The following is a 26,348-nucleotide window of genomic DNA, read 5'->3' as shown; positions in this document are numbered from 1 at the left end:
TTGTTCCAAACCTGTAAGACCTTCGTTCATCTTCGGAACACAATTTAAGATATTTTTGATGAAATCTGTGGGCTCTCTGACCCTCCCATAGACAGCAAGGTAACTACCACGTTCAAGGTCCAGAAAAGTACCAAGATGATCGACAAAGTAGTCCGTGTGACATCGGTGGTTCAACTGTAACGTTACGAAGCTACGAGAATACTTTTTTGCACAAAGAAAACAAAAATAACGTCATCACGCCGGATCTGGGTCAGCGCTGCCACACGCTCGCGTCATGATACTGTCATGAACGCGCATCCACAAGTGACACAGTAGAGACGAAAATGTGGAATAAAGTCGTTATTTTTGCTTTCTTTGCACAAAAAAGTATTCTCGTAGCTTCGTAACTTTACAGTTGAACCACTGATGTAGCTAAGGAGAATTAGTATGGCGATGATGCAGAACTGAAAGGAATTTGTTAAGAAGCTTTCATTCTAGAGATGGACTATATGGGAGATGTGAATGTGCCATTTTCTACCGGTGTGCCCACCCTGGGGGTTTATTAGAACGTAGATGAAACTGAAAATCATAGTCGAAGTGGTGACTCACAATAAGTGTAAAAAAAAAAACAGCTTCTGAATTTAGCTTCTCCATTTCTTAAAAATAATACTGGGGTTATTTACATAGCCGGAAACTGTCTGGATTAATATAATGGGAGATTTTTTGTGGACGCACTTGCTGCATTCAAAGACAAAAACATTTAAAATACTGACAAAACAAAGAGCGCTACCAACATGTATCATTGCAATACCACTGGACTGTCATTCTTTGAAGTACCATGTACATACCATAGTATTTGAATATGGTAAACCTTCAGTAATGTGGATCATGGTATTTCCATCTAACACTCTACCCGATCAAGTTAGTTTACAGTATTGTAAAAGTGACACAATCCAAAAAAAAAAAAAGTGGTGCTTTGTGCTATTACAAATCCTGAGTTTTGAAATGCATATGCTGTATGTAAATCCTGCATATTCCCAATAGGATTATTCTCTATCTCACAATCATGCTCTCCATTCAACTTCAAGATGCACTCATCGATGTTTGGGTTATACTTTGCTGGCTCTTATTCGTCCCAGTGGTCTTGGACTTTATACAGACAAATCAACATTGACAAGCTTTTCTGTTTCTCATCAGAGCTGCCTGGTTAACTTTTGTTGTATTCCTTTACATTCATCTACACTACTGTTCAAAAGTTCAGGTTCAGGAGATTTTTTTATGTTTTTAAAAGAAGTCACTTTTGCTCACCAAGGCTGCATTTATTTAATAAAAAATGCAGTAAAATCGGTAATATTATTACAATTAAAAATATCAGTTTTCTCTTTGAATATACTGTAAAATGTAATTTGTGGTTTGGGCTCAAGAAACATTTCTGATTATTATCTATGTTGAAAACAGTTGTGCTGCTTAATATTTTTGTAGACACTGTGACATTTTTTTCTGAATGCTTTGATGACTAGAAATTTCAAAAGAGCGGCTTTTATTTCAAATAGAAATGAAAAAAAATTACGTTTTTTTTTACAGAACTTTTTAAAATTGTGAGATATTTGGTCATGTGATCTCACCATGGCAGCCTACATGAGGGAGCGACCCACTGTATGTAGAATAAAACCGCTTCTTCTGGGCTACATATGACTGGAATCTTTTTCTAATGCAAGTGTACAACATTTTAAACATTTTTGTCAAATGGTCTAATTTCATGGAATGACTGGGTGCACCTTAAGGGATAGAACACAACTGACATTTTTATTCTTCTCCTCCCATCCTCTCCCTAATCTACTGTACCAGTGGAGACAGAGACCATTATCTCATCGAGGTCAAGGCTAAACCCAAAATACATTCCCAACCATCAGCAGTGCAGTTAGCACACATTAAACGCCAACTAACCCACAAACCACTATATGTCTTGTGATCGATGCTTAATTAGGGAAAAGGCTTGAATGAATTCTTGCATACAACATGGGGAAATAATATCCATCTACCACATTCCTGCAATGTTTTAGAGACTATTCAAGGGTCTCAAAACAATCGATGGTACAATATCACATGCTTCTGATCTGATGACGAACTGCATATCCATAACAACGTGGTAAACAGGCTCTAATGGCCGACACACAGCATGGTCGATCTGATCCATATGAAAGCAAGAAACAGACATCAAAACGCACTCTCTGATAATGATCCTCAGTCTGTGTGATTTATACATACACACAGACTTATTTTTTAACTTGCATTACACCACTGCCAGGATTTTCATACAGAATAAAAGTGTCCAGTCAGTGTATAAAACAGACATCCAACAGCCTGAAAAACATCTGATTATGAAACCAACCATCAATAAACTTTGCTTGTAATTTTTTCTTCTAATTATCCCCAAAAGCATCTGCTTGTGTAACTACTGACAAGTGCAGAGTCAAACCACTTTAGTTTAAATAGAGTAAAATAGGCAAAAAACACTAGACTAAAGTCATTACACTGACCTATCAAAACAGGAATCACCATAAGACATCACTGGCTAAAGATAATTTCCTCTTCAAATGCACCTACAAGTCTAGATTACTATACCAGTAGACATTTTTTTTCTGATGCATTAATTGCATTCAAAGACATAAACGCTCAAAATACAGACAAAATAAGCGTAATAAAGAAAATCCACTGATTTTAGAGCATGTGCCAGGATAGTACTATGGCATAGTCGTGTGTAAATACCATAATACAGGTAATAATTCAGAAACATGGACCATAATAATTACCATCTGATACCATCACTGTATTATGGTACCACAGCTCAACGATCTACTTACTGGTGCAATGATTTGGGGAAATGCAGCTCACCACAGTACTGAGGTAAAGACCACACAAACTAATTAACCTATTATAAAACCTGCTCTAAAATACATATGTGAATGTAAATACAGTTTGAACACTCTTAAACATAAAGGTTCCAAAGGGGGGGGTTTGCAGTGATGCCATAGAAGAACCATTTTTGGTTCCCCAAAGAACCTTTCAGTGAACAGTTCCTAAAAGAACCATTTTGAAGACCATTTTTAAAATCTAAAGAAAACTGTTTCGACTATAAAGAACCTTTTCTGCATTTGAAAGGTTTCATGGATGTTCAAGGTTCCTCATACAACCATTGATGCCAATAAAGAACCTTTATTTTTTTATTAAGCGTGCATATAACCATGGAAGTTCTGCATACATGCAGGAATATTCTCTGATGGTTTATTAGCTCTAGCCTTTCTTTCTAAGTAGCAGCACCTGCTTGCTTGAGTAACTTTTTTTGCCACTTTGGTTTAGCTAGACTTGAATAACGCGCAGAAGACACACTTCAAGCCATAATACTGACACTGAATCTAGATTCAACACAACACATCTCTAGGTAATAACGAACCAGCGAAGCAATAGGAAGCACGACACTACTGACAGTTCACATTTGTACAGTGAACCGATTCAGTTCACTTCACACTACAGCGTCCATGCAACATCGCGTGATTGAACATGCACAAATAATGTAACATGGACTCTGTAATATGGATACATATTACATAAGTCAAATGTAAATCTGAAGCATATTTACCAGCCACAGCACTGAGCAGAAGCAATGTGCACAGCCCCAGTGACAGCACTGATGTTCGGTTTAGGATCCGCACTCTCATCCTGATGATGCTCCTGGTGCTTCTGGATGGGTTCAGCTCCAAAAAAAAAAAAAGTTCCAGTAGATTTTCTTTCTTTTTTCCCCCTCTTCTCTATCGACAGAAGTTCACACTCGTGTGCTCGGTGGGAATAGTCCGAAATTAGACGTGCAGATGAACGTTTGGAGGCAATGCATGATTTTAGACGCCTTTGGGTTAGCGTGTGCTTTGATAAATAGATTACAAACGCATTTTCTCCATGCTGGCTTGGAGTTTGAGCGATTATAGGCTACTTCATGCAGTGTGTGTGATCCACTTCCTCGCAGGTATTCGGAGAGAGATCTCAAAGCCTGCAGCGATCGCGTCTCGGTTGTTATCGGGGTTTATAAACAAGATTTAGTTTCGATGCATTTGGTTCTGGTCCAGGTGCTCGAGCGGTATCTTAATACGAGTCAGGTTTCTTCGTGTCAGTCCGCTTCAGTCGTTGTTTAGCTTCACAAGCTGACATGTCCGACATTTTCTGGCTTTAACTAGTTTTATTCCTGAATTGACGCCAAAATAATGTCTGTAAAATGAAGCAAATCTACAGCAGGAGGCGTCGAGCCCATCGGTCGGTTCAAGCGGCCGAACAGGAGCGACATTGAGTCCGATCCAAAGCGACAGAAGCCTTTAATAAACAGCGCAGCGAGTCTCAGTCGATGATGGTGGGTGAATTGATCGCCGGTCAGGGTCTGCTCGGGGAAATTAGCGCATTTCTCCCGGTGTGGATGTTTATCGCCCCGCGGATCGCGTCGAGCTCCCGCGGCCGCTCTCGGTAACTTCAGCTCCGCCTAGAGCAGACAGATGAAGGGCAGCCAGACCTCCTCCTCTCTCCCTCCCTCTCTCTCTCCCTCCCTCTATCTCCCTCTCTCTCCCTCCCTCCCTCTATCTCCCTCTCTCCAAAAACACCTCACTTGCTACACTTATGATTACTACAACTGAGGTGTAAAATGTGGTTTTACACTCACACAAATAGTTCATACCAGGTAAGCAACCATGTATGTTTTATAGGTTCCATACATAGCCTATATAAATATAATAAATAATCACGGTCCTTTTATTTTCTTTTTACTTTGTTAGAATAAAATGTAAACTGAAATCATATTTCTTTTTTTTCCCTCTCAATGACTACCGTTTTTTCTTCTTGTGAAGAACATATACAGAACGAGAATCTCGGATCTTCAGGAATGCATCAAATGAATCGGGGTTAATTCATATAAACACTCCCAGTTTGTTGACGAGAAAAGCGTGAAAACAAGCAACGTTGTCATAACTTCTGTGAAATACCAGAGGCAATATCCGATTGAAAATGGAGTGTCTTGAGAATTGTCTTCGAGTCTTGAGAACTCCTGTTTTACGCCGTTTGAAAGAAATCTGACTATTTTCCAGTAGTAACCCGTAATTATCTATATTAACTACGCTATGTTGGCAGAAACTGTTTTTAATAATGATCTTTTTTAAGAGTTATAAATTACGCAATGATTACAATGCAATAGTTATTATGCGTGTAGGTAACAGAAAAGTAGGAGTTCAGTTCATCTGTTTTTCTTTCCTAATATTTTACGTAAATACTTATCAGACTACAAATTCGAATAAGACATATAAAATGACATAGTATTTCCTTATTTACTTTGAAAATGAGATATGACCTAGTCATGTAGTCATCGGTTTCACCCACTAAAGTGATGGAAGATGTAAGGAACTCTAAAGCAAAAAAGACCATAGATTGTTGTAAAGCCTTGAAGCTTTATCCTTTTTAAGGACCTTTGCACTTATTTTGTAGTTAGAGATATGGATTTGTTCTCAATACCCCTCTGTATTTAGTTCTTTTTTTGTTGTTGTTGATTTAGTTTTTTTCCTCTTTTTTTCTTCTTCCTTAATTTGCATTATTTATTTATTTTTTAATCATTGTTTCTTTGAATTTCTTGACATTTTTGCTTTTATTGTCAATTTGTATGTGAATTGTCACTAAAACGAAGATGATGAACCTAGAAATTGGGTTTAAGTTTTGAGGCCACGTTGTGTGTCAAAATACAAATTAACTGTTGTGTTCAGAACGAACCTGTTCTTCCAGCTCATTGGCTCGGACTCTGAGACGCTTAAGCTCTTCCTTTTCAGTACCATCTGACAGGTCCTACACAGCACAATATTGAACTATTTTTGCTTTTCACTTGCAATTAACACTTAAAAGACACATAAAACAACTGATTGCAATAAAAAAGTTTGGTATTAGCATGTTACTAACAGTTCAAGCTCTTTCTCCTATTAATATTGCCCAAAACAATTCAACGTAAACGAAAAATTCACTGGAGAGTGTTTAAAGGGAACATGTCATGAAAACAGATTGACCTCACTTTTTTGCACTAAAAGAGGAAATATTCTATGGATCAAAACAAGCTCCCTCCTCAGTCCACTCGCGCCAATTATGGAAACTAAGCCTAAAACAGTCTAATTTCAAAATTGCCACACTGCTGATATCACACCCATGACTAGTCATGTTTACGTTTTATCAACAGCTTACTCAAAATTCAGTCACATGGTAAGGGCATTTTTGCTTGTTTCACATTCAAAAAGGGTAGCCAATCATGTACATAAAGATGTCTTAAAGACGCAGTAGCAACAAAAGCACATTTAATTAGGACACAAAGGGAGTCAAAAATAATAACAATAAAAAAAGAATGTCAACTGCTTTTGGTACAAGAAAGTAGAGCTCAAGAGAAAAAAAGAAGCTACAAAATGTACACTAATGTTTAAAAAGTTTGGGGTCCGTAAAAGAAAATTTAATGTTTTCTAAAATAAGTCTCTAATGCTCACTCAGGCTTTTTTAATCAAAAGCACAGTAACAGTAATATTGTGAAATATGAATACGGTTTAAAATAACTTTTTAATATATTTTAATATATTTAAAAATTTAATTTATTCCTGTGATGGCAAATCTGAATTTTCAGCATCATTACTCCAGTCTTCAGTGTCACATGATCCTTCAGAAATCATTTGAATATGCTGATTTGCTGCTCAAATACATTTATCATTATTAATGTTGAAAACAGCTGTGCTGCTTAATACTGGAAACCATGGCACATTTTTTTAGGATCCCTGGATAAATAGAACATTCAAAAGAGCAGCATTTATTTGAAATCGAAATCTTTTGTAACATTATAAATGTCTTTACTGTCCTTTTTGATCAATTTATTGCATCCTTGTTAATTCATTTCTTTTAAAAAAAACTAATTTACCCAAACTTTTGAATGGAAAGGAAAATGGTCAATTTAAATTATTTTAGGATCACAATCCTGCTAAACTGTGAGTTCCATATACTAGTCTTAGATAATTAAACTAATTTATCTATAGAGGTGCATGCAGTAATTTTTATTAACCAGCCAAATACTACTCACTTCCTCTGTAGCCCAGAGTTTCTGGACAGTTTCGGTCACAGAATACACAAATTATGGTTGATTGAAAAAAGGACATTTTGATGTTCTGTAACTGAAATCTTTAGCTTTTGCTGCATCCACACCAGTAGGTGTCTGAATAGAGTCCAAGGTCATATCAGCACAAATACACAAATATGTACTTTTATACTGCTGCCAAAAAGGTTATTTTAAAATTGTGGTTGAATCCATCTACCCCAGTTGGATTGACGTGGATGTCGTATTTGCTGGACGTTGCCCTTTTGGAGTGTCCCACATCCAAAATACATGGTGCCACCAGAAAGACAATACAATTTTGGTTGGACCTTATTGATACTTTATCGGGCCTATTGAAATCCTGAGATGTACTTGTTATCCCGCTAATATAGTTTTGTAACATTGTATTGTAACCCGCTTGGTTTTTTTCCATGTATATGGGCAGATCTCGGGCCCATAAAAATCAAATATGTTAAATAAATAAAAAAACATTTTTTTTAAAAGTACTTTTATCTGTGACCATAACGACATATTTTATGCTTGGTATTTTAAATTAAAGATGTCTCTGCCTTACTGACCTGTGGTGTATCAGCTCCTGCCCGCTTTCTCGTATGCTCCTGCTGTTCCAGCCTCTCCTTATAGTAAATCAGCGTGGATTCAGTTTTCTCTAGAGCCATCCTGACACGGTCCCTATCTTTACTCAGCTCTTCAATTCGCTCTTTCAGAGCATATACCTCAACGTCCTTATCTCTGAGGAGTCTGTCCCTCTCCTTCTTTTCTAAAAGGACAGTGGACATTTGTTCCTTTAGCCTTCCCCAGTCCCCAGTGTCTGGTGGTCCAGTTTTTATGTTCTCATTTCTTATTGTGGAGTGCAGTCTGTTGATCTCAGTCTGTAGGGTCTGAGCCTTGGACTTCAACCTCTCGATTTCCTGTTCCTTTTTTGTAAGGTCCTTTCTAAGTGCGTCTGTCTCTAACAACTTGTCAGGAGACTGATATTCAGCATTGATTTTTAGGAAGTCTGATAGAGTACCATGGCCACTATCCATCTTCATTCCATTGTTTTTCTTTTCAGATTCTCTAAGATTACGTAAATCCTCTTCCATTTTGGTCTCAAGCTCTTGTTTCTCTTTCTCTAAGGTTTCTATTTCTTCCCTCAATATCTTGGTATTTCTTTTCTCATCTTCAAATTCATCTTGCAATCTAAGTTTTGCTGACTGTTCTTTATACGCCATTTCTCGAATACTCTCCAGCTCAGTTTCTTTGTCCTCGAGTCTCTCTGACAATAATTCTAGTTGTCTTATGTTTTGATCCTCCGCTTGCTGAAATTTCTCACTTTTTCTTTTCTCATTTTCATATTTCTCTTTCATCGATTCTATCTCCTTTTCCTTCTCACTCATTGTTTTTCTGAGGCGCTCCAATCCCTCTAACACACCTTGTTTCTCATTATTTTCTCGTTTGAGTTCCACCCAGTCTTTACTCTCTCTTCTTCTGTCCTCTCTCAGTCTGTCCACTTCCTGTCTCAGCTCTCTGAATCTGTTGCTCAGTTCCTCTGCTTCTCTGGTCCTTTCTGCTGCCAAAGAGCTGAGTTCAGTCCTCTGATCTTCCAGGATGTCCATTCTAGCCTTCGCTCTGGTCAGCTCAGCCTCTCTCTGCTCTGCTACGCTCTTCATGGTCGCCAATTCTTCTTCTAGCTTCTCATGTCTTAGCTGCATTTGTTCCTTCTCTCGCAAACCTTCCTCGTTTTTCTTCCGAAGATGTTCCTCTTGGAGGTGAAGGGCAGTCTTAAGCTCCTGTTTTTGCTTCTCTAACATCTGGACTTTGAGTAGAAGATCTTTGGCTTCAATCTGTGCTGCCCTAACACCTTCCTCTCTGCTTCGGACCAACTCGTCCTTCTTTTCCTGCATCATGGACCGGAGTCTCTCTCCCTCACGATGACTCTCTTCTAGCAGTTCCTTCAGAGTCGCCATCTCCTGAAGGCCTGCAATCAGGCCCTCTCGCATCTTCTGGTTCTGCTCTTCTCGTTCCTGGATTTTTGACCTGGTTTCTTCTTTGGTTCTTGAAAGATTAACCAACTGTTCTTGTAAAGTATCCACCTGGGCAGCCAGTGCTTCTTTCCTTTCTTTTGCATCATTCAGCAAAGAGCTTATCCTGTCCTTGTCTCGCCTCTCTCGAAGCGTTTCATCTCTCAGAGCCTCAATCTCTCGCTCTTTCCTGCGAAGCTCTGCTGAGAGATGGTCTCTCTCCTCCTCCAGCTCTCGTACTCGGGCCCCAAGCTTTTCCATGCGTCCCGTCTTCTCCTCCATCAGGATATGCTGACCTTTTTGCAGATCCTCAAGCCTGGCTCTCAGCCTTTCCCCTACCGTCTTTTCATCTCTCAGTTGGGTCTCCAGACGACTCCTGTCATCTTCAATCTGACTCAAAGACCTCTTCAATCTTTGTTTCTCCTCTTCACTGTTCTCTACCCTGGATTCAAGCACTTGTGCTTCCCCTCGGCTCTCCTGCAGCAGTTGTGACAACCTTCCCAACTCTCCTAACCGTTCATCCAGTTTTCCCTTCAGCGTCTTCACCTCTTTGCCCTGTTCGCCTATAAGTTTCTTCATATCTTCAACAGTCTCCCTCTCTTGATCTCGCTCACGCCTGACCAATAGTAGCTCTTGATTACAGTCCATAAGTGTCTCCTCTTTCTCTCGATGTTGACGCTTTTCCTTCTCCAGTGCCGTTTCCGTCTCCCGTAGACTGCTTGAAACATCAAGATTCCTCTGCTCGGCTTCGTGCAGCTTTTCTTTCAGCCTTTTCATTGCTTCTTCCTCACGGTGGACTCTATCCCTTTCCTCTTTTTCTTTTTGTTGTAAACTCTTCTTCAGTGCCTCCGCCTCCTCCTCTGTGTCTTGTAGGAGGCCAGTTTGGCGTTCAAGGTCTTCTTGTTGCTCCAATCTTATCTTCCTGCCCTCCTCATTCTTCTGGTTCAGTTCATCAATCTTCAGTCTCAACTGCCTCAACTCTGTCTCCTTCTGAAGGAGCTCTCCTCTCAGTATCTGCTCCCTATCTCTCTCCTCAATCTCCTGTCTTTTCCTTCTCTCTTCTTCCCTTTCTTCTGAGTTCATCCGGTCTCGTTCCATCTCAATTAACTTGGCTTTGCACCTGTTCACCTCTTCGTGTTCTGCTTTGAGCTTCTGTTCGAACATCATCTGTTCTTGTGTAAGTTTTGCTTGTAATTCTTTTAGCTCACTATCTCTCTCATCCACCCTTTCTAGTGTCTCCTCTTTTTCTCGAATGACTGCCTCCATTTTGGTATTGAGATCTTCTAATTCTCTATTCAGTTGTTTCTCCTGTTCCTTAAGCTCCAGTTGCTTTCTGTCCACCTCTTTTTGTTTCTCCATCTCCTTCTCTTTCATCTTTGAGTTTTGCTCCTTTAGAAGTTTAAGTTGTTCGTCCTTCTGCTCAACATCAGCCTCTAGTTTCTCTATGATTACCTCTAATGACTGAATTCTACCTTTGAGATCACCAATGTCCTCTTCTCTCTTTTGTACCTCTTCCTCTCTTTCTCTAAGAAGCTCTCTTAGTTCTGTCCTCTCTCTTTCAGCAACCCGGTTTACGCTCTCCTTCACTTTTTCTATGTTGTCAGCTCGTCTCTTCCACCACTCCACATTGTCTTTCACCTCTTTCAGTCGCAGTTCAAGAGTATTCTTTTCTGTGGACAACATAGTTTGTAATTGTTCAACATCTTTATCTCTTTCTTCCACGAGTAATGAGATATGTTCTTTCTCTCTCATCAGTTCATCAATTCTGCTTTTGAGCTCTATCAAGTCTCCATCTTTCTGTTCTAACTGTCTTCTCCACCGCATATCTTTCTCCCTCTCTTGCTCATCTCTTTTGTTTTGTTTGGTGTCATTTTCTCTTATTTTCTCCATCTCTCTCTCTTTCAGTTGAGTGTTGTGTTTCTCCAGGGCTTCTAATCTACTCTCCAAGGTCTCTTTCTCTTGTAACTCTATTTCCAGACTCTCAATTGTTCTCTCATGTGATTGGACTTTCAATTTTAACTCTTCGATATCCTCTCCTCTCTTTCGTATTTCATCCTCCTCCTTTTTCAGCAGATCAGACATCTTTGACTTCTCTCTCTCTATGATCTTGAGGTTTTGACTTCCTCTTTCCACACTTTCTATAAACTTCTGATTTAACTCTTCTTTCGCTCTCTGAACCTCATTTTCTCTCTCCTTCCATCTCTCAATCTCATCACACGCTTCTCTCAGTCTTAGTTCAGCTGTTTTCTGCTCTGCTGCTGATTTCGTTTGTAGTTTCTCAAGTTCTGTGTTTCTTTTGTCTAAGATGTCTGAAAGCTCTTCTTTTTCTTTTAACAAACCATCAATCTTGTTCCTCAGTATCTCCACTTCTCCATCTTTCTGGCCGAGTTCTGCATTCAGAGCTTCTCTCTCTTTTTGCCATCTTTCTCTCTCTATTTTGCTCTCTTCTGCTTGTACTTTGTTTTTCTGTGATTCTTGTTCAACATCTCTCTGAATCCTCTTGCATTCTGACTGCCAGTTTTCTATATCTCTTTCACTCTTCCTTCTTTCCTCTGTTGATTCTTTTCTTTCCCACTCTCTTTGTGCTGTCTCTCTCTCCAAGTCTGTCTGTAGACACTGAATCTCTCCTACACAATTTAGAGTGAAAAATGTTAAATTTTTATTACACATACAAATATACTAGCATGTTAAGCCAGTAAAGTGAATAGTCAATCAGAAGTTTATTATAATAAAACAGTCCAACCTTGCAAGACATCTTTGGTCTGTGTCAGCGTTTCCACCTGTGTTTGCAGATGACTGCACTGCATCTCCAGACCTGAGGCCTGTTCCTGAACCTGAGCAATCTGCTTTTGGAGGCATGCTACCACGCCTCTGAAGAGAGACAGCAGCAGGTTAGAAACTAATAGGGGACTGGTACAAATATGGTTCAAACAATTGATTCTGATCTAGTTATACAGATCTAACATAAAATAGTTGATGTTGGTTTTAAAGGTAACAACCTAGCAACTTGACAAAAAGGATGACGCTTTGATGACAAAAATAGGTTTAAATATGTTTAACAAAAAATGTCCTCATAAAGCTTGAAAAGACTAGTATGAAAGAATACTGAGCTGTTAGTATGTTGTTTTATGGGAAACTCTGTTTCATTATACCGGAGTTCCTCTTTGACCTGTGTGAGTTCCTCCTTCTCTCTCTCCAGTGAACACACTGTGTCCTCTAGTCTCTGGCTCTCTCTGATTAGGTCGTCTCTCTCTCGTTCAGCTCTTCTCTGCTGCTCTGCTGCTTTGAGCAGTTCTGCCTGGACACTCTGCAACTCCTTCATCATCGTGCTGCACTGCTCAGTTAACTGAAACATAAGCACATCATCACTGTCCATGAGTAGACCCAAAACATGAAGTATTTGAAAACAGGAAAATACGTGTACGGAATAATATACACTAAATCCCATCATTATCAAAAACCTAGGGTGATCAGGACTCAATCAATAGTCTTTGTTATGGAATGTTTATGTATATGTGTTTGTGTGGGTTGGTCTGTTTTGTGTTACAGATCCTACTGGACAAACAGCTTGTCATTCTTCATCATGGAAGATAACGCTCTGGTACATGCTGCCAATCACCTTTCACCGCATCTGTTTAAATAGCTGTATTTCCTCCATACCGTCAGCTTTTTGGTCATTTTGTTGCTTCACTGTTACTGTGTTGTACACTCCTTGTTAATGCAAATCTGCGTTTTTGTAATTACTGTACATGCTGTTACGAGACTTTACTATATGTGTGTACTATACTTGACCAATACATTCTGATATTATTGTGGATGTAAGTATACAGCTGTTTTGCTCCGTCTTCATGTTGTGTGTTTTTATGCCATTTCACCTTATATTGCACAGCTACTCAACAAACAAATTATTGTACGATTATTTTACAATTTTATATTAATTTCACAATAAGTGAAATATTTCATTATTTGTATTGTTCTACTTAAAAAGAAATTATTTTTTATTATTTTATTATATTAAGTAAAATATGTTGATTTGATTAATACACACACATACATATACAAAGAGAGAGAATTACTTGGAAACTTGTCAACTTGCACCTAGTTAGAACACAATGTTTACTTTTCAAAAATGTACACTTTTGTGTGATGAATCTAGTTTGCAAGCAGTCAGTATTGTCTTGAGTTTCTCACCTCTGCAATCCTTTGTTCATTATTCTTCTTCTCTTCTGTGAGAGCAGTCACCTCCCTCTCTCTGTCCTCCCTCTCAGTCTCCAGCTCATTCTCCAGCTCTCTCTCCCGGTCTCGGAGCTGCTGCAGAGTTTTCAGATCCGTCTCTCTTCGTTCCCTGGAACGCAGTGAGATCATCAACACAATTGAAGTGAAGAATCACTGGCTGTGAAAACACAGGGCCAGCATACTACAGCCTAATATAACAGCTGTTGAGATAAACTCAGACATTTATAGTGTCATCTAAAGCCCCATGTATTCATTAGTATTCCTACCAAACTCATACCAGCTCATTAGGGACCTGATTAGCTGCCATTTAAAGTCACAGACACACTTCATCTACAGATTTTAAACTCCCTATTACACAAACATATTTTACTCTGCCTTGCGCATAACAAGGAGGTAAAGGGTAGGCAATATAAACAATATTTATATCAGGATATTCATAGTTTAGCAGTGTTTTAATATATTAAATACATTCTTTTTAATTTTGCATTTCTATCATTATAATAATGAAGCTTCCAAGCTAACATACTCCGCACTTCATAATATATCTACAGCCTTTTCATCAGCTGACTTTTAAATATGTCCCTGTTTCACAATGCCGCACCTTAATTTGTTGGCCTCTAGAGACGAGGTCTTCACTTCTCTGCGCAGACCTGCCATCTCTGCGCCACATGCCTGGATCTGGGCCTGGGCTTCTGCCACCTCCGTCTCCAGCTGAGGGGTCAGGAAAACAAAAATCACACCTCTCATCCCTCCATCCCAAACCTGGCCCTATCAGCAACTCAATCTGGCACTGGATCAAGTAATTAAAGGCAAGAGGCCTGTGACAGCTTGCAGGGATTTGGTCACGTCCCTAGGCAGTGTAAGTGATCTATGCTAAAGATTGGCTAAACCTGTGTGCCAGACCTGCAGAGTACGAACACTGAGTTCTCTCTTGTCCTTGGCCAGAGCTTCATTTAAAGTAGCCATCTTCTCCAGGGCATCTCGACCTTCTGCCAGCTCCCTCTTGAGCTGGGTTTGACTGGAGGACAGGGCCAGTAATGACTCCCGTGCCTGGAAGGGAGGAGAGAGGGAAAATGGAGGACAACATAAAGGAATGATTGAGAGGTTTGGATGGGTGACAAAATACAGAATGGGAAACTACACAACTCGGACAAAACTCCCATCGGTTCATTTTAACAGGCAGAATTGTCTGATGTCCCAGGGCCAGTGTGTGACAGTTTTGGGCAAATTGACACAGCTGTTTTGCTTATGTATATGGTATACACTCCATATGTAGACACTCCAGCCATGTAGACATGGTCAAGACGATCTGCTGAAGTTCAAACAAAGCATCAGAATGGGGAAGAAAGGTGATTTAAGATTGCAGGCAAATCAGATTTTTTTCCCTTAAATCAGATCTTTTCAGGCAGACTGTCCACACTATTAATTGCAAGTGATCAAATCAGATTTTTGTGTCCAGACATAACCAACCTATCTGCATGGGTTGCTTTGGTAACACACACATATGTGATGAGGCTTTCAAAACAGATGCAGGAAAAATAATCTTTTCACTCTTCAAATAAGCACACTGTCAAGTTGCAGTGCAGAACTGGTATATATTGTGATGTTCCATGCTATAGTTAGAGCTGGCTTCAGCGTCGTTCAAATACTATATGAACCAACTCCAAATGTGGTCCGAACATAATGACTTTGAATGTGGCATTGTTGTTGGTGCCAGACGGACTGGTCTGAGTATCTCAGAAACTGCTAATCTACTGATATTTTCATGCACAAGCATCTCTAGTGTTTACAGAGAATGGCCCGAAAAAGAGAACATATCCAATATTTTGTGGACAAAAATGCCTTGTTGATGCCAAAGGTCAGAGGAGAATGGCCAGAGTGTTCGAGCAGATAGACCTCAAATAACCACTTGTTACAAACGAGGTATGCAGAAGAGCATCTCTGAATGCACAACACGTTCGACCTTGAAGCAGATGTGCTACAGTAGCAGGAGACCACACCAGGCGCCACTCCTGTCAGCTAAGAAGAAGAAACTGAGGCTACAATTCCCACGGGCTCTAAAATTGGACAATAGTAGATTGGAAAAAGGTTGCCTTCTCTGACGAGTCATGATTTCTGCTGCCATATTCAGATGGTAGGGTCAGAATTTGGCATAAAAAACATGAAAGCGTGGTTCCATCCTGTCTTCGATCAAGGCTGCTCGTGGTGTGATGGTGTGGGGGATATTTTTTGCACACTTTGGGCCCCTTAGTACCAAATGAGTATCGTTTACACGCCTCAGCCTACCTGAGTATTTTTGCTGACCGTGTCTAACCCTTTATGACCACAGTGTACCCATCTTGTGATGGCTACTTCCAGTATGATAACGTGCCATGTCACAAAGATAAAAAAAAAAATCTCAAATTGGTTTATTGAACATAACAATGAGTTCACTATATTCAAATGGCCTCCAAAGTCACCAGATCTCAATCCAAAAGAGCACCATTAGGATGTGGTGGAACGGGAGATTCACATCATGTATTAGCAGCCGACTGTGTTATGAAATCATGGCAATATAGACCAAAACAACACCTTGTTGGATCTATGCCATGAAGAATTAAGGCAGCTGGAGTCAAAAAGAGTCCAACCCTGTTCTAGCAAGGGGTCCTATTATGCTCTTTTACAAAGTCTTGATTTTGTTTTGGGGGTGTACTAGAACATGCTCTCATACTAGGTTGTTCGAAAAACACATTATTTTTCACATATTTTACATTATTACAACACCTCTCTCCCCAGTCTGGCATGAACGGCTCAAATAGTTCCTGTATCAAATGAAGGCCCGCCTTCTGAAACACAAAATGTGCCGTTCACTCTAAGTTCGTCTGCCTTGGGAAAGCTAGCGTGTCTCCGACATAGTGATGATAACACTTGTTGCCTTCTCTAGTGCAGCTCAACCAGGTCTCGTCCCATTCGTCGATATTTGTGATATCACAAATCCCGGAAAATATGCGTTGTAGTCCAAACGAGTCGTTCGTTGTAGTTTTTGAAAAGTGATTTCTGTTAAATAAAATATCTCCTTAAAAATTGGACTTTGAGCTTTGTAATTTTGCAGATCTTTTTAATGCTCAAACAGCAACATTACAGACTAACTAAAGTTGAAAAAGTGAAAAAGCATAATTGGACCCCTTTAGTGACTGTATGTCGTCAAGGTTACGCTACCATTCAATAGTTTGGGGTCAGTAAGATTTATTTAATTTTTTTTTAGAAATTAATACTTTTATTCAACAATGACGCATTGAATTGATCAAAAGTGACAGAAATATTTTGTAATATTATAAATGTTTTTACTATGTCAAATAAATGTCGTTCTTTTGAACTTTCTATTCATCAAAGAATCCTAAAAAAAAAGTATCACAGGTTCTACTAAAATATTAAGCTGCACAACTGTTTTCAGCATTGATAATAAGAAATGTTTGAGCAAATCAGTATGAAATATTGTAGTAATATTTCACATTATGACCGTTTTTACCATACCAACCCCAAACTTTTGAGCAGCACTGTATATAAGTGGCTAGGATTTGCTGAAATTGTGAGAATGATTTGTGGCAGTCACGACTCTCTCCACTCTATCAGTTTACCTTGAGTAAGGAATCTTTAGTGTCGGCGGCCTCTTGCTCAGCTCGTCCTCTGTCCAGCTTCTCTCTCTCTAGTGCCCCATGCAGGCTGTGCATCTCCAGACGGGTACGAGTCTCTCTCTCGCACAGCTGAGTGGTCTCTAGCATCTCTGTCTCCATGCTGATTTACAAATAAACCTTATCAGAGTTATTTACCAGCAGAATATGGCATGATGAGCATGACTGAACAGGGCTCTAATGACACGCACATCCTAAATGAATTCTGCATAATGTTAAACGGTGATTGATGGACAAGCATACCGTTTCTGTCTCTCTCTCTCCAGCTGGATTCTATCCTCCTCCTCCTTCTCTCTCTGTCGTCTCAAGTGTTCATTCTCCTGTCTCAGCTCCTCAGCGAGTCTCTCAGCCCCTTCTATCTGACTGCGCAAACTAGTCACCATTTCCCTCTCACTGTCACATACACACACACACACACAATGTCAGTTTTACAATTATGGCCAATAGCATTTAGCTAATAATTATTTGTAGTGGCCGCTAACAAAATTCTATACTATCTTGTTAAAAAATACATTAACGTTCAAAAGTCTGGGGTAAGATTTTATCATAATATAAATATATTTTAGCATACATTTTATATTTTATATATCTATTTGTGTAGTTTTATTTATTATTTGATAAAAAATACAATAAAAACACATTTATTGTGACATATTTGTACAATTTAAAATTAAATAATTTATTACTGTGATGGCAAAGCTGAATTTTCAGCATCATTAATCCAGTCTTCAGAGTCACACGATCAAATCATTCTAATATGCTGATTTGGTGCTCAAGAAACATTTATTTTTCTTCTTTTTCTTGTTATTATTATCATCAATGTTCAAAGTATCAATATTTTTGTGAAATCATTTTCTTTTTCAGGATTCTTTGATGAATAGAAAGTTCAAAATAACAGAATTTACTTGAAACAGAATTGTTTCTATTATAAACATAATATTATACATGCATTTACTGTCTCTTTTGAGTTCGATCAATTTAATGTGACTTTGCTGAGTAAAACTAGTAATTACTTTCAAAAATATCTTACTGACCCCAAACCTTTAAACAGTACAGTAAATAAAAAATAAACCACTACATTCACTCATTTAAATTTTAAAACAGTGAATTTGGGTATTGCAATATTATAACATACAATATGAAAAATATTTCTAATTTCAATTTTTACATTCAACAGTGTTATTAAATTATAGGCATTTTTAAAGATTATTTTTAAGTGAGAGTTTGATTAAAATGTAAATGTAATGATAAAGAAAGGAGACAAACTAAAATGAAATATCCAATAGCGATCGGTACCACTAAATAAATAAAAAAAAACTTTAGCTGATAACCAATATGGTTCAAATATTTTGTAAATAACCTAAGATGCTATATTACAACACTTTTTAAAATACAGTTGATCACTTAGATTAACTGCTAAAGGTAGCCTTTAGGAATATTGAAAGATAAAAGTGTATTTGTATGAATTTGTATAATGAGATAATCGAGCATTCTTCACCTGTTCAGTAGTTCTTGTGTGTGTTTTATCTGCAGTGCTCCCTGATCTGTCTGTTCCTGAAACTCTGCTCTCGCACTCTCCAACTGCATGATTCTCCGCTCCAGTGATTCTTTCTCTGTTCCAAGTCTACGCAGGCTCATCTGAGCATCCTGACAAAAAGATTTGGCTTACTAAGAGGTTACATCAGCCAAAAAGGAAATTCATTTTAAAGAACATGTTATTTTATTTAGATAAAAGATGATAAAGCCATTCTTTTTTTGTTTGGAAAACCATGCACTGATGAATTGTTCACAATAAGACCAGGAACATGTATTAAGAAAGCAAACAGGGCCAATTCTGATTTCACACTGACCAACCTGTAATTCTTGTTGTCTCAACTGCAGGGCAGTCTCCGCTTGAGCGATGACAGAGAGGACAGAGGACAATCCTTCACTGGACACATCGTCTGAAGACAGAGAGCTTGACTGTCCGCTTATCTGCTGAGAGCTGAGAACCCTTGACTGGACAAAAAGACAGAGAACACATTAATTCATTCATGCTTCACTAAAATAAGAACAATTTATTTCCGTTTTTTAATCGGACTCACCAGTGTCGTGACAGCATGTCTGACAGACTCGAAGTTTCTCTCCATTTCTATCTGTCTCTCCCACTTCCTTTCTTGATCTTTTTCTCTCTCCATCTCCAGCCTGTGTCTCCACTCCATCTCTGCCTCCTGCTTCTCCCGTTCAGATTCAAGAGCTTGTATCGTCATATTCAGCTCTGTGATTCTGAAAAGTATAACATCAGTATACTGAAACACTGCAATTAACACAAAACTATATGTAAATATGTTTTGAATGATGTGTAAATGTGTAAACAAAACAATGAATCAGAATTCTAAATCAATTTAATCACCAGCGAAACCATTGCAAATATATTGTGAATACTTGAAATAATGCAGTGGAATTAATGTTGCATGATTTCTGTAATGACCTGTTCCTGAGTTCCAGGGTCTCTGACTCAATGTCAGCTTTTAATTCAGTCAACTTCCTCTCGCCAGTTTGTTCATGACTGAGATCGTCAAGAGACAGCGGCCCCTGGGAGGAGGAGAGCAGTTGCGCTGTAGTGGAGTGGCCTACAGAGGAGTCATGGGGCATCATGGGAACTGATCGAGGAGAAGAGAGGAGAGATGAGGAGAGACGAGAGAACTCAGCTCTCAGCTCCCACAGGTCTCTGTAGCACAAAAACACAACACATGCACACTTAACAGAAGGTATAGAGAATACATATATTACTGTTGGGATCAGATTTTTTTTTTTTTTGGAAAAAAAGGAAACACTTTAGTATAGGGACCAATTCTCACTATTAAATAGGCCTAGTTGCTTATTAGCATGTCTATTATTAAAATATTGGCTGTTTATTAGTGCTTATAAAGCACATATTCTGCATGACCATATTCTACATCTCTAATCCTACCCAATACCTAAACTTAACAACTACCTTACTAACTATTAATGAGCAGCAAATTAGGAGTTTATTGAGGGAAAAGTCATAATTAATGGTTTGTTAATAGCGAGAATCGGACCTTAAAATAAAGTGTGACTGAAAAAAAAACTTTTATTCAACAAAGACACTTTAAATTGATCAAAAGTGACAGCAAAGACATTAATCAGTTAATATTAATAATATTAAGCATTAAATATAAAAATATTAAGCTTGTTTTTAAGTTTTTAAACTGTGAACATAAGAAATGTTTCTTCAGCATATTAGAACGCTTTATTAATCATGTGACTAAAAAATTCAGCTTTGCCATCAGAGGAATAAATGACATTTTAAAATATATTTGAAAAAAAACAAAAAGTTATTTTAAATTGCAATAATATTTACAATATTACTGCTTTCAATTACTGTTTTTTTGACCTTCTTTCAAAAACATTCATCTTACTGACCCCAATCCTTTGATCGGTAGTGCATTTTCAACTAGCCTGATGCTAAGACGTCCATATTTTTGCTTTTGAAAGCATAAATTAGTTTCTTTTTTTGTTGTGTCCTCACTTGTCAGTAGCCGTCTTCAGAGAGTGACACTGGCGTTTGAGAGTGACTACACGTCCCCACAAAGTCATCAACCTGGTCTGCTCCTTCCCTATGTAGCCTGTTAAAGCCTGTATTCAAAATAAAGATGCAACGAATTTAATAAAACAGAATTAAAAAATAAGTCAAATATTGCTTATATTGCATCAATGAAACCAGTACATGCTGTTTTTGCATTGTGGATCATCTGAAGTGTATAGTTTATCATAAACATGTGGTAGCACAGTCAGCGTACGCCACAAACACTCATCCATTTGTGTCTGTCAGTCGAAGAATGAGAAAACCTGAACAAAAAAACCAGCAACATCTCCCTGCTACATTTGCAGAGCCTTTCTCTGTAAATTCAGCCTGAGTAAGAGAAATCATTGTGCCAATGATAATGTTTACAACTGCAGAGTTGTGAGAAAATGCTGAATGTGGATATCACGGACGTCTGAATGATGCCATCTTTACTGCATGATAACACCACTGAGTGTCAAATAAAGTACATTTCAAAATATTTGTGCCTTACAATGTAATGTGAAATATGGTCGCAATCTTTGAGGTTATTTTAAAAGAGCTAACAAGGATTTAGTTAAAAAAGTACTGAATAAAACTCACTTCTGTAATGTCTTTTCACCCACATCCACTAATGGAAGACACACACTCAACTTTGTGTGTGACTGCGCAGTTGCTTGGTGACTAGGCATGGGCCGGTATGAGATTTTGATGGAATGATAACCTTAAGCAAAAATATCACGGTTTCACGGTATTGTCATTACAGCTCTAAAATGTGTTATTTTTAAATGACTGGGTAAAAAAAAAAAAAAAAAAAAAAAAATTTTTCCACTGAACACAATATATTTTGTTTTTGAGCAACATACAGAATATTAGGAACAGTAGAATTTGTTTATTTTTCTTTGATTTGTTTCCTAAAAAGAAGAAAAATAAAGACTGACATCTTTATTTAACCTAAATCTGTAATTACAGTTATTTAATTTTAGCTATAATTCATATACATATAATTTATATCATTTAGTTATATAATTTCATATACATAATTTGATTTAACTTCAGCGTCTCTGGCCTGAGTTAACAGGCGTTTACAGACTTCATATTTTCACATAAATGACATTTGGAAAACGATTGCATTGCAACGCAGTTTGTGCAAGTCCAGAACAGAGACGAGTTGCTTGCAATAAGACAAAAAATGGCCGGTTGCCGATCGCGTAAGTTCCAGAGGCAGCTCCTTAAGTTCGGCCATCCTACACAGTACACACGTGACTGACCGCTCGCTCGCACCAACAGGAGGAGGAGGGTCGTGTTACTCTCTACACTGCACTCAACCTGAGGGATTCCTACACTTTCAGTCTTTGAGGAGACATGAAAAACAGCACATAACGAAAAATGTCAGCGGTTTTGAAACCGTGACATTTTCACATCGCGGTATACCTTGAAACCGGTAATCGGCCCATGCCTATAATGGTGACAATATATTGCAGCACATTCCCTAATGCACTGATAAAATCCTCTGAAAAACTGAGCCATTGCTAAGCAACTACCAAAAGCTCATGAACCTGTTGTAAGGCCATGCACACACTGCATATTTCAGGACCAACTGCATTTAATGCTGCACCTGGAAATTACTATAATTACGAGATGAAAACACAAGAGATTTTGCTGCATTTACATCTTCAGAAATTATCTGTTTCTATGGCAACACTTATAATGCCAGAAATGGATTTTGCTGATGGGCTGTGGCAACATAAAACCTCTTTTTTATATGATGTCACAAAAGTCAAGTGGAAGAAGGCGGAGCTTACATATAAACTGAGTTTCTATTACAGTCCCTATTGAAAAGGAGCAACTAAAAGAGAACAAAAGAGAACTTTTTACAGATTTACATTTACACACATCACTGTTGCTTCTTCCAATACGAAGTGTTTCCAGTACATTCAATATTTAATCAGTATGTGTGTCGATCTCTAGACCTTTCCTATTAAATATACAATTACATTATTTATTTTATTATTTATAATATTTATTCCTCACCTCTTTCTCTTTTTGCCAATCGATTTCCTTCTGCACCACCTCCTCCACCGCTTTGGACCAATCGGCTGTTAGCTTTCGTAGGTCGTCCCGCAGGGCTTCATTAGCCTCTGTTGATTGGCTGAGCTGACTCCGCAGAATAGTACTGACCTCTGAGAGCCCTAAACATCTGCTCCGGTGAACAAACACAACTCAGTCACAGGAATTCAAGCTCTGAAGACATAATAATAGTATTTACGCGGCTCCCGCACCTCTGCTGTTCCTCCTCCAGCCTGATGAGGGTGCTCTCCAGTGTGTCACTGCGTTCATCCCGCAGCATCCTCTGTGAAATGCACAGCGTTAATGTGGTGCTCACAGATCTCCAGGAAAACACTGAGGACTGTTGCTCGTCTCACCTCTCTGATCCTCAGCTCTCGCTCCTCACTAATCGTCTGCTGCTCCAGAGTCTGACAGCGAGCCCTGTACTCCAACACCTGACATGCATGAGCACATACCAGTGAGAGACTGTCTGTATGAACTGGAATATGATTGGTCCTCTTAAATGGCTAGGTTAATGAGGCATTCACATAAACAGCGGGGTTTTTTGCTGACTGATTGTAGATGTCCTAACAACTGGCCATAAAAAATGTACAAAAAATGTTCAGTTTGACAAGGAATCTGTTTTCTTGATGTTAAAGAACATGAGGAAAGTGTTGTATAGCAATGCATGATATCATGAACAAGAAAGACAAGTGATTATCAATTAAAACATGCTTCATGTTTCCAACTATATTCCTGTATGTGGGCAGTGGTAAATCAAATAGAGCAGCACTTTCACACTAATACATTTCCAAGATTTTTCCATGACTTTTCACGTTTTTTGTTGAAACTTGAATCAAATTTTTAAACATAATTTTACAGAGATCATATTCAGAAATAGTATTTCTAGCTTAAGAACTGACATTACTGGATATGATATATTGACTATGAAAATGTAAATGGGTTTTGCATAACCTTTTAAGACCTTATTCATTTCTTCGATATTTCCAGGTTTCCAGAAGCTGTGGGAACCCTAATATTACCATCTCCTTCATCTTGCCTTTCCTTGACTATGCGTGCTCCCAGTGTCTTCACTTCTACTGGTAGTCACCCAACATGACTGTTCATTTGCAAAAAGCAGTGGTTTTCAACCAAGGGGCTAGACCCCACCTCATAAAACTTCAGAGGAGGCATCAACAGTGTTGGCAAGTAACGCGAGTTACGGAATCAGATTACTTTTTTCAAGTAACTAGTAAAGCAACGCATTACTTTTTAATTTACAAGAAAATATCTGAGTTACTTTTTCAAAAAAGTAACGCCAGTTACTGTGTTTTCCCATTTATTGACTGACAAGTCTCCTGTCCTCATATTGGGAGAAATCGGAAGTACAGAGGCATTGTGTGCGCTGTGTGAACATGATGTAGTTCTAGACTAAATGTGAATGTGCATTAATTCACAAAAAAACAGATTTAGTATTCATCAAAATGAATTAAAACAGTGAAATGCAAACTCAAAATATGACTCAAACCTGCAATAATTAAATATGTTAAAAAGTAACGCGAAAGTAACAAAAGTAACGTAAAGCATTACTTTCCATAAAAAGTAACTAAGTAACGTAATTAGTTACTTTTTTATGGAGTAACTCAATATTGTAATGCATTACTTTTAAAAGTAACTTTCCCCAACAACACAGGGCATCAACATGACATAAATGATTTAAAATAAGAAAAAAATAGTTTTGAAATAAGCCAAAACAACTAATAATCAAGTAAGTTATTATTTTTATTCAGACCAAACTTCTGGAATACTAAAATGTAATTAAATTAACTTGAATTAGTTTAGTTGCTTATTTTAATCTGGGGCTTCAAATATTGTTGTGGACACTGGTGTCAAAAAGGTTGAGAACCAACTTCATTCAACTCTGTTGCTTCACTGGGCAAAGTCACTGTTGTTCATGTCATGCAATGACTAACACTGTTAATAAAGAACTTCCATTCACACTGTCACTGCAAATCACTGTAAGTATGAATTCCCCTTAAATGTTTTAGATTTAGAACAATTTAAGATCCATGATATGAATACAGAAAGATTAAATCCCACAGGGACCTTCGCCATCACTATTAAAGGAGTTACAGTACATGATGTATTATTAAAGTTGCGATGAAGTTGCTGTGAGTTCAGACCTTGTTCTGAAGTTTATGAATGAGCAGAGCCTGTCTGGCTTCTCTCTCTCTGCCCTCTCTGAGCTTCCTCCGCCATTCTCGCTGCTCATCGTCCAGACGCACTGATAATGACAGAGAAGGGTCCAGCGTCTGAGACAGCTAAACAGCAAGGGTACAAACAGACAGATCATAAGTTTGCCATGTGTTCACTCTGTTATTGATGGACCAGACACCTCACCCTGTCAGTCAAAGCTTGAGCTCGAGACTCAAGCTCCTCCCTCTCCGCTCTGCTCACTGCCAACTCATCCTGCAGACGTGATAACTCCGCCCTCAGCTCCGCCCTCTCCTCCTGCCAGCCAATCAACAGTTCTGATTCCATAGCCAGCCATCAGCTGTGAAAAATACAAACATTTATTTAGATGAAATGATTAAAGGTGACATGATTAAACAATTTTACACAAAATAAACATTACACACACAAAAAAAATGTAGGACAAGACCCATCAGGAATCGATCTGATTGTGAAAAACAGTCACTGTGGTCATTGGTTAGAGGTAGAGGAATTTTTTTAGAATTCATAGTCACAATTTTTTTTTAAAGAGATTGACAGGACAAGTATTTTCTGTATTTAGAATAGCACGCACTGATAAATCGCTCACAATAAGATCAGGAACATATTTTAAGAAAGTAATTATGGCCCATTTTCATTTCTTCAGTGATAAAAATAAAGAACTAAAGCATGGTGGAAACTCAAACGTCTACTATGAAGATTGCAGATCACCTGTATCTCTTTCCAGCATTAAATGGCTGGTATTGCAGACTAAGATGACCAGTTATGGGACTCTACTGACTGTATGATGTAAAATTACATGATTGACAGCTTGGAGTGCCTCAGGCTTTAGTTCTTTCATTCAGGTGTAATCTTAAAAGTATGTAAGTACTTCAATGACTGATTCAGATATCCGCAACATATTTATATAACATATACTGTATGTAACGGAGAGTTCTTAGTCACCATGTAGCAGAGAGCTTTATTAAGTCTCTGTTAAAGTGCATATATAAAGTAGTAGCTTACTTTTGAAAACACGGATTACTTGACTGTGTCCATTCCCGTGTTGCGGTCTAAAAAAACTCGCAAAACCTCGGATATGCGCGTTTTTGATGTTGTTTTTCTACCTTCCTGCAGCATCCGGTTTTGAAACTGTGAAGTCCAGTGTTTTGAATCAGCAGCCGCGTGCGTCAATGCGCTTGCTGTGAACAGCGCCACCACGCGACGCGGAGACACGCGTTTACCATCTGTTTACTGCTGCGTGCTAAACATATGGCCTGATATTATGCTAAAAACCATCTAGTCGAGTCTCTTCAGATTTGCTAACTGGATAATCAGTAGCTAAAAGGTCTGCTATTAAGCAACAGGTTTGGTTTTTGATATTAGATATGGATGATTACACTCAACAATTCTATTAAGATTATATAATAACAGTACAGAAACTCATTAGTTCTCAGATGAATAACATTATAAAA

The 26,348-nt window shown here is 38.3% G+C and overlaps 2 protein-coding genes across 3 annotated transcripts in view; both read right to left on the bottom strand.

Annotated features, from left to right (window-relative positions):
* The window catches only part of bmpr2b (bone morphogenetic protein receptor, type II b (serine/threonine kinase)), a 73,641-nt gene extending 69,075 nt beyond the window's left edge, over positions 1–4,566 (bottom strand). For both annotated transcript variants that reach the window (XM_016287266.1, XM_016287267.1), the window contains exon 1: positions 3,620–4,566. In XM_016287266.1, coding sequence (XP_016142752.1) covers positions 3,620–3,698 — 79 coding nt within the window. In that variant the 5' untranslated portion in view covers positions 3,699–4,566. The remainder of the gene's footprint in view (positions 1–3,619) is intronic.
* Positions 4,567–5,942: 1,376 nt separating this feature from the next.
* On the bottom strand, positions 5,943–26,017 carry LOC107596544 (trichohyalin). Its single transcript, XM_016287299.1, has 20 exons — positions 26,001–26,017; positions 25,063–25,216; positions 24,846–24,983; positions 23,040–23,117; positions 22,896–22,966; positions 22,648–22,813; positions 20,581–20,687; positions 19,519–19,758; positions 19,133–19,313; positions 18,903–19,046; positions 18,547–18,695; positions 17,292–17,441; positions 16,995–17,151; positions 14,281–14,427; positions 13,979–14,088; positions 13,333–13,486; positions 12,294–12,487; positions 11,885–12,012; positions 7,699–11,768; positions 5,943–5,975 (listed from the first exon to the last, which is right to left on the bottom strand). The coding sequence occupies exons 2-20, from the start codon at positions 25,201–25,203 to the stop codon at positions 5,943–5,945; spliced, it is 6,558 nt and encodes a 2,185-aa protein (XP_016142785.1). The 5' UTR covers positions 25,204–25,216; positions 26,001–26,017.
* Positions 26,018–26,348: the final 331 nt, after the last annotated feature.

This window comes from Sinocyclocheilus grahami, unplaced genomic scaffold (assembly GCF_001515645.1).
Source record: "Sinocyclocheilus grahami isolate Dianchi unplaced genomic scaffold, SAMN03320097.WGS_v1.1 scaffold220.1, whole genome shotgun sequence".
NCBI lineage: Eukaryota > Metazoa > Chordata > Actinopteri > Cypriniformes > Cyprinidae > Sinocyclocheilus > Sinocyclocheilus grahami.
This window is presented reverse-complemented; position numbering and strand designations above follow the sequence as displayed.

What these genes read in the sequence shown, in the direction of transcription:
- LOC107596544 (XM_016287299.1), bottom strand. Translation starts at nt 25,203, where the DNA reads ATGGAATCAGAACTGTTGATTGGCTGGCAGGAGGAGAGGGCGGAGCTG. An exon ending in TGAGACAACAAGAATTACAG is followed by an intron (nt 18,696 to 18,902) that starts GTTGGTCAGTGT and finishes TCTTTTTGTCAG; the next exon opens with GATGCTCAGATGAGCCTGCG. An exon ending in CTAAAGATTCCTTACTCAAG is followed by an intron (nt 14,428 to 16,994) that starts GTAAACTGATAG and finishes CCTCCCTTCCAG; the next exon opens with GCACGGGAGTCATTACTGGC.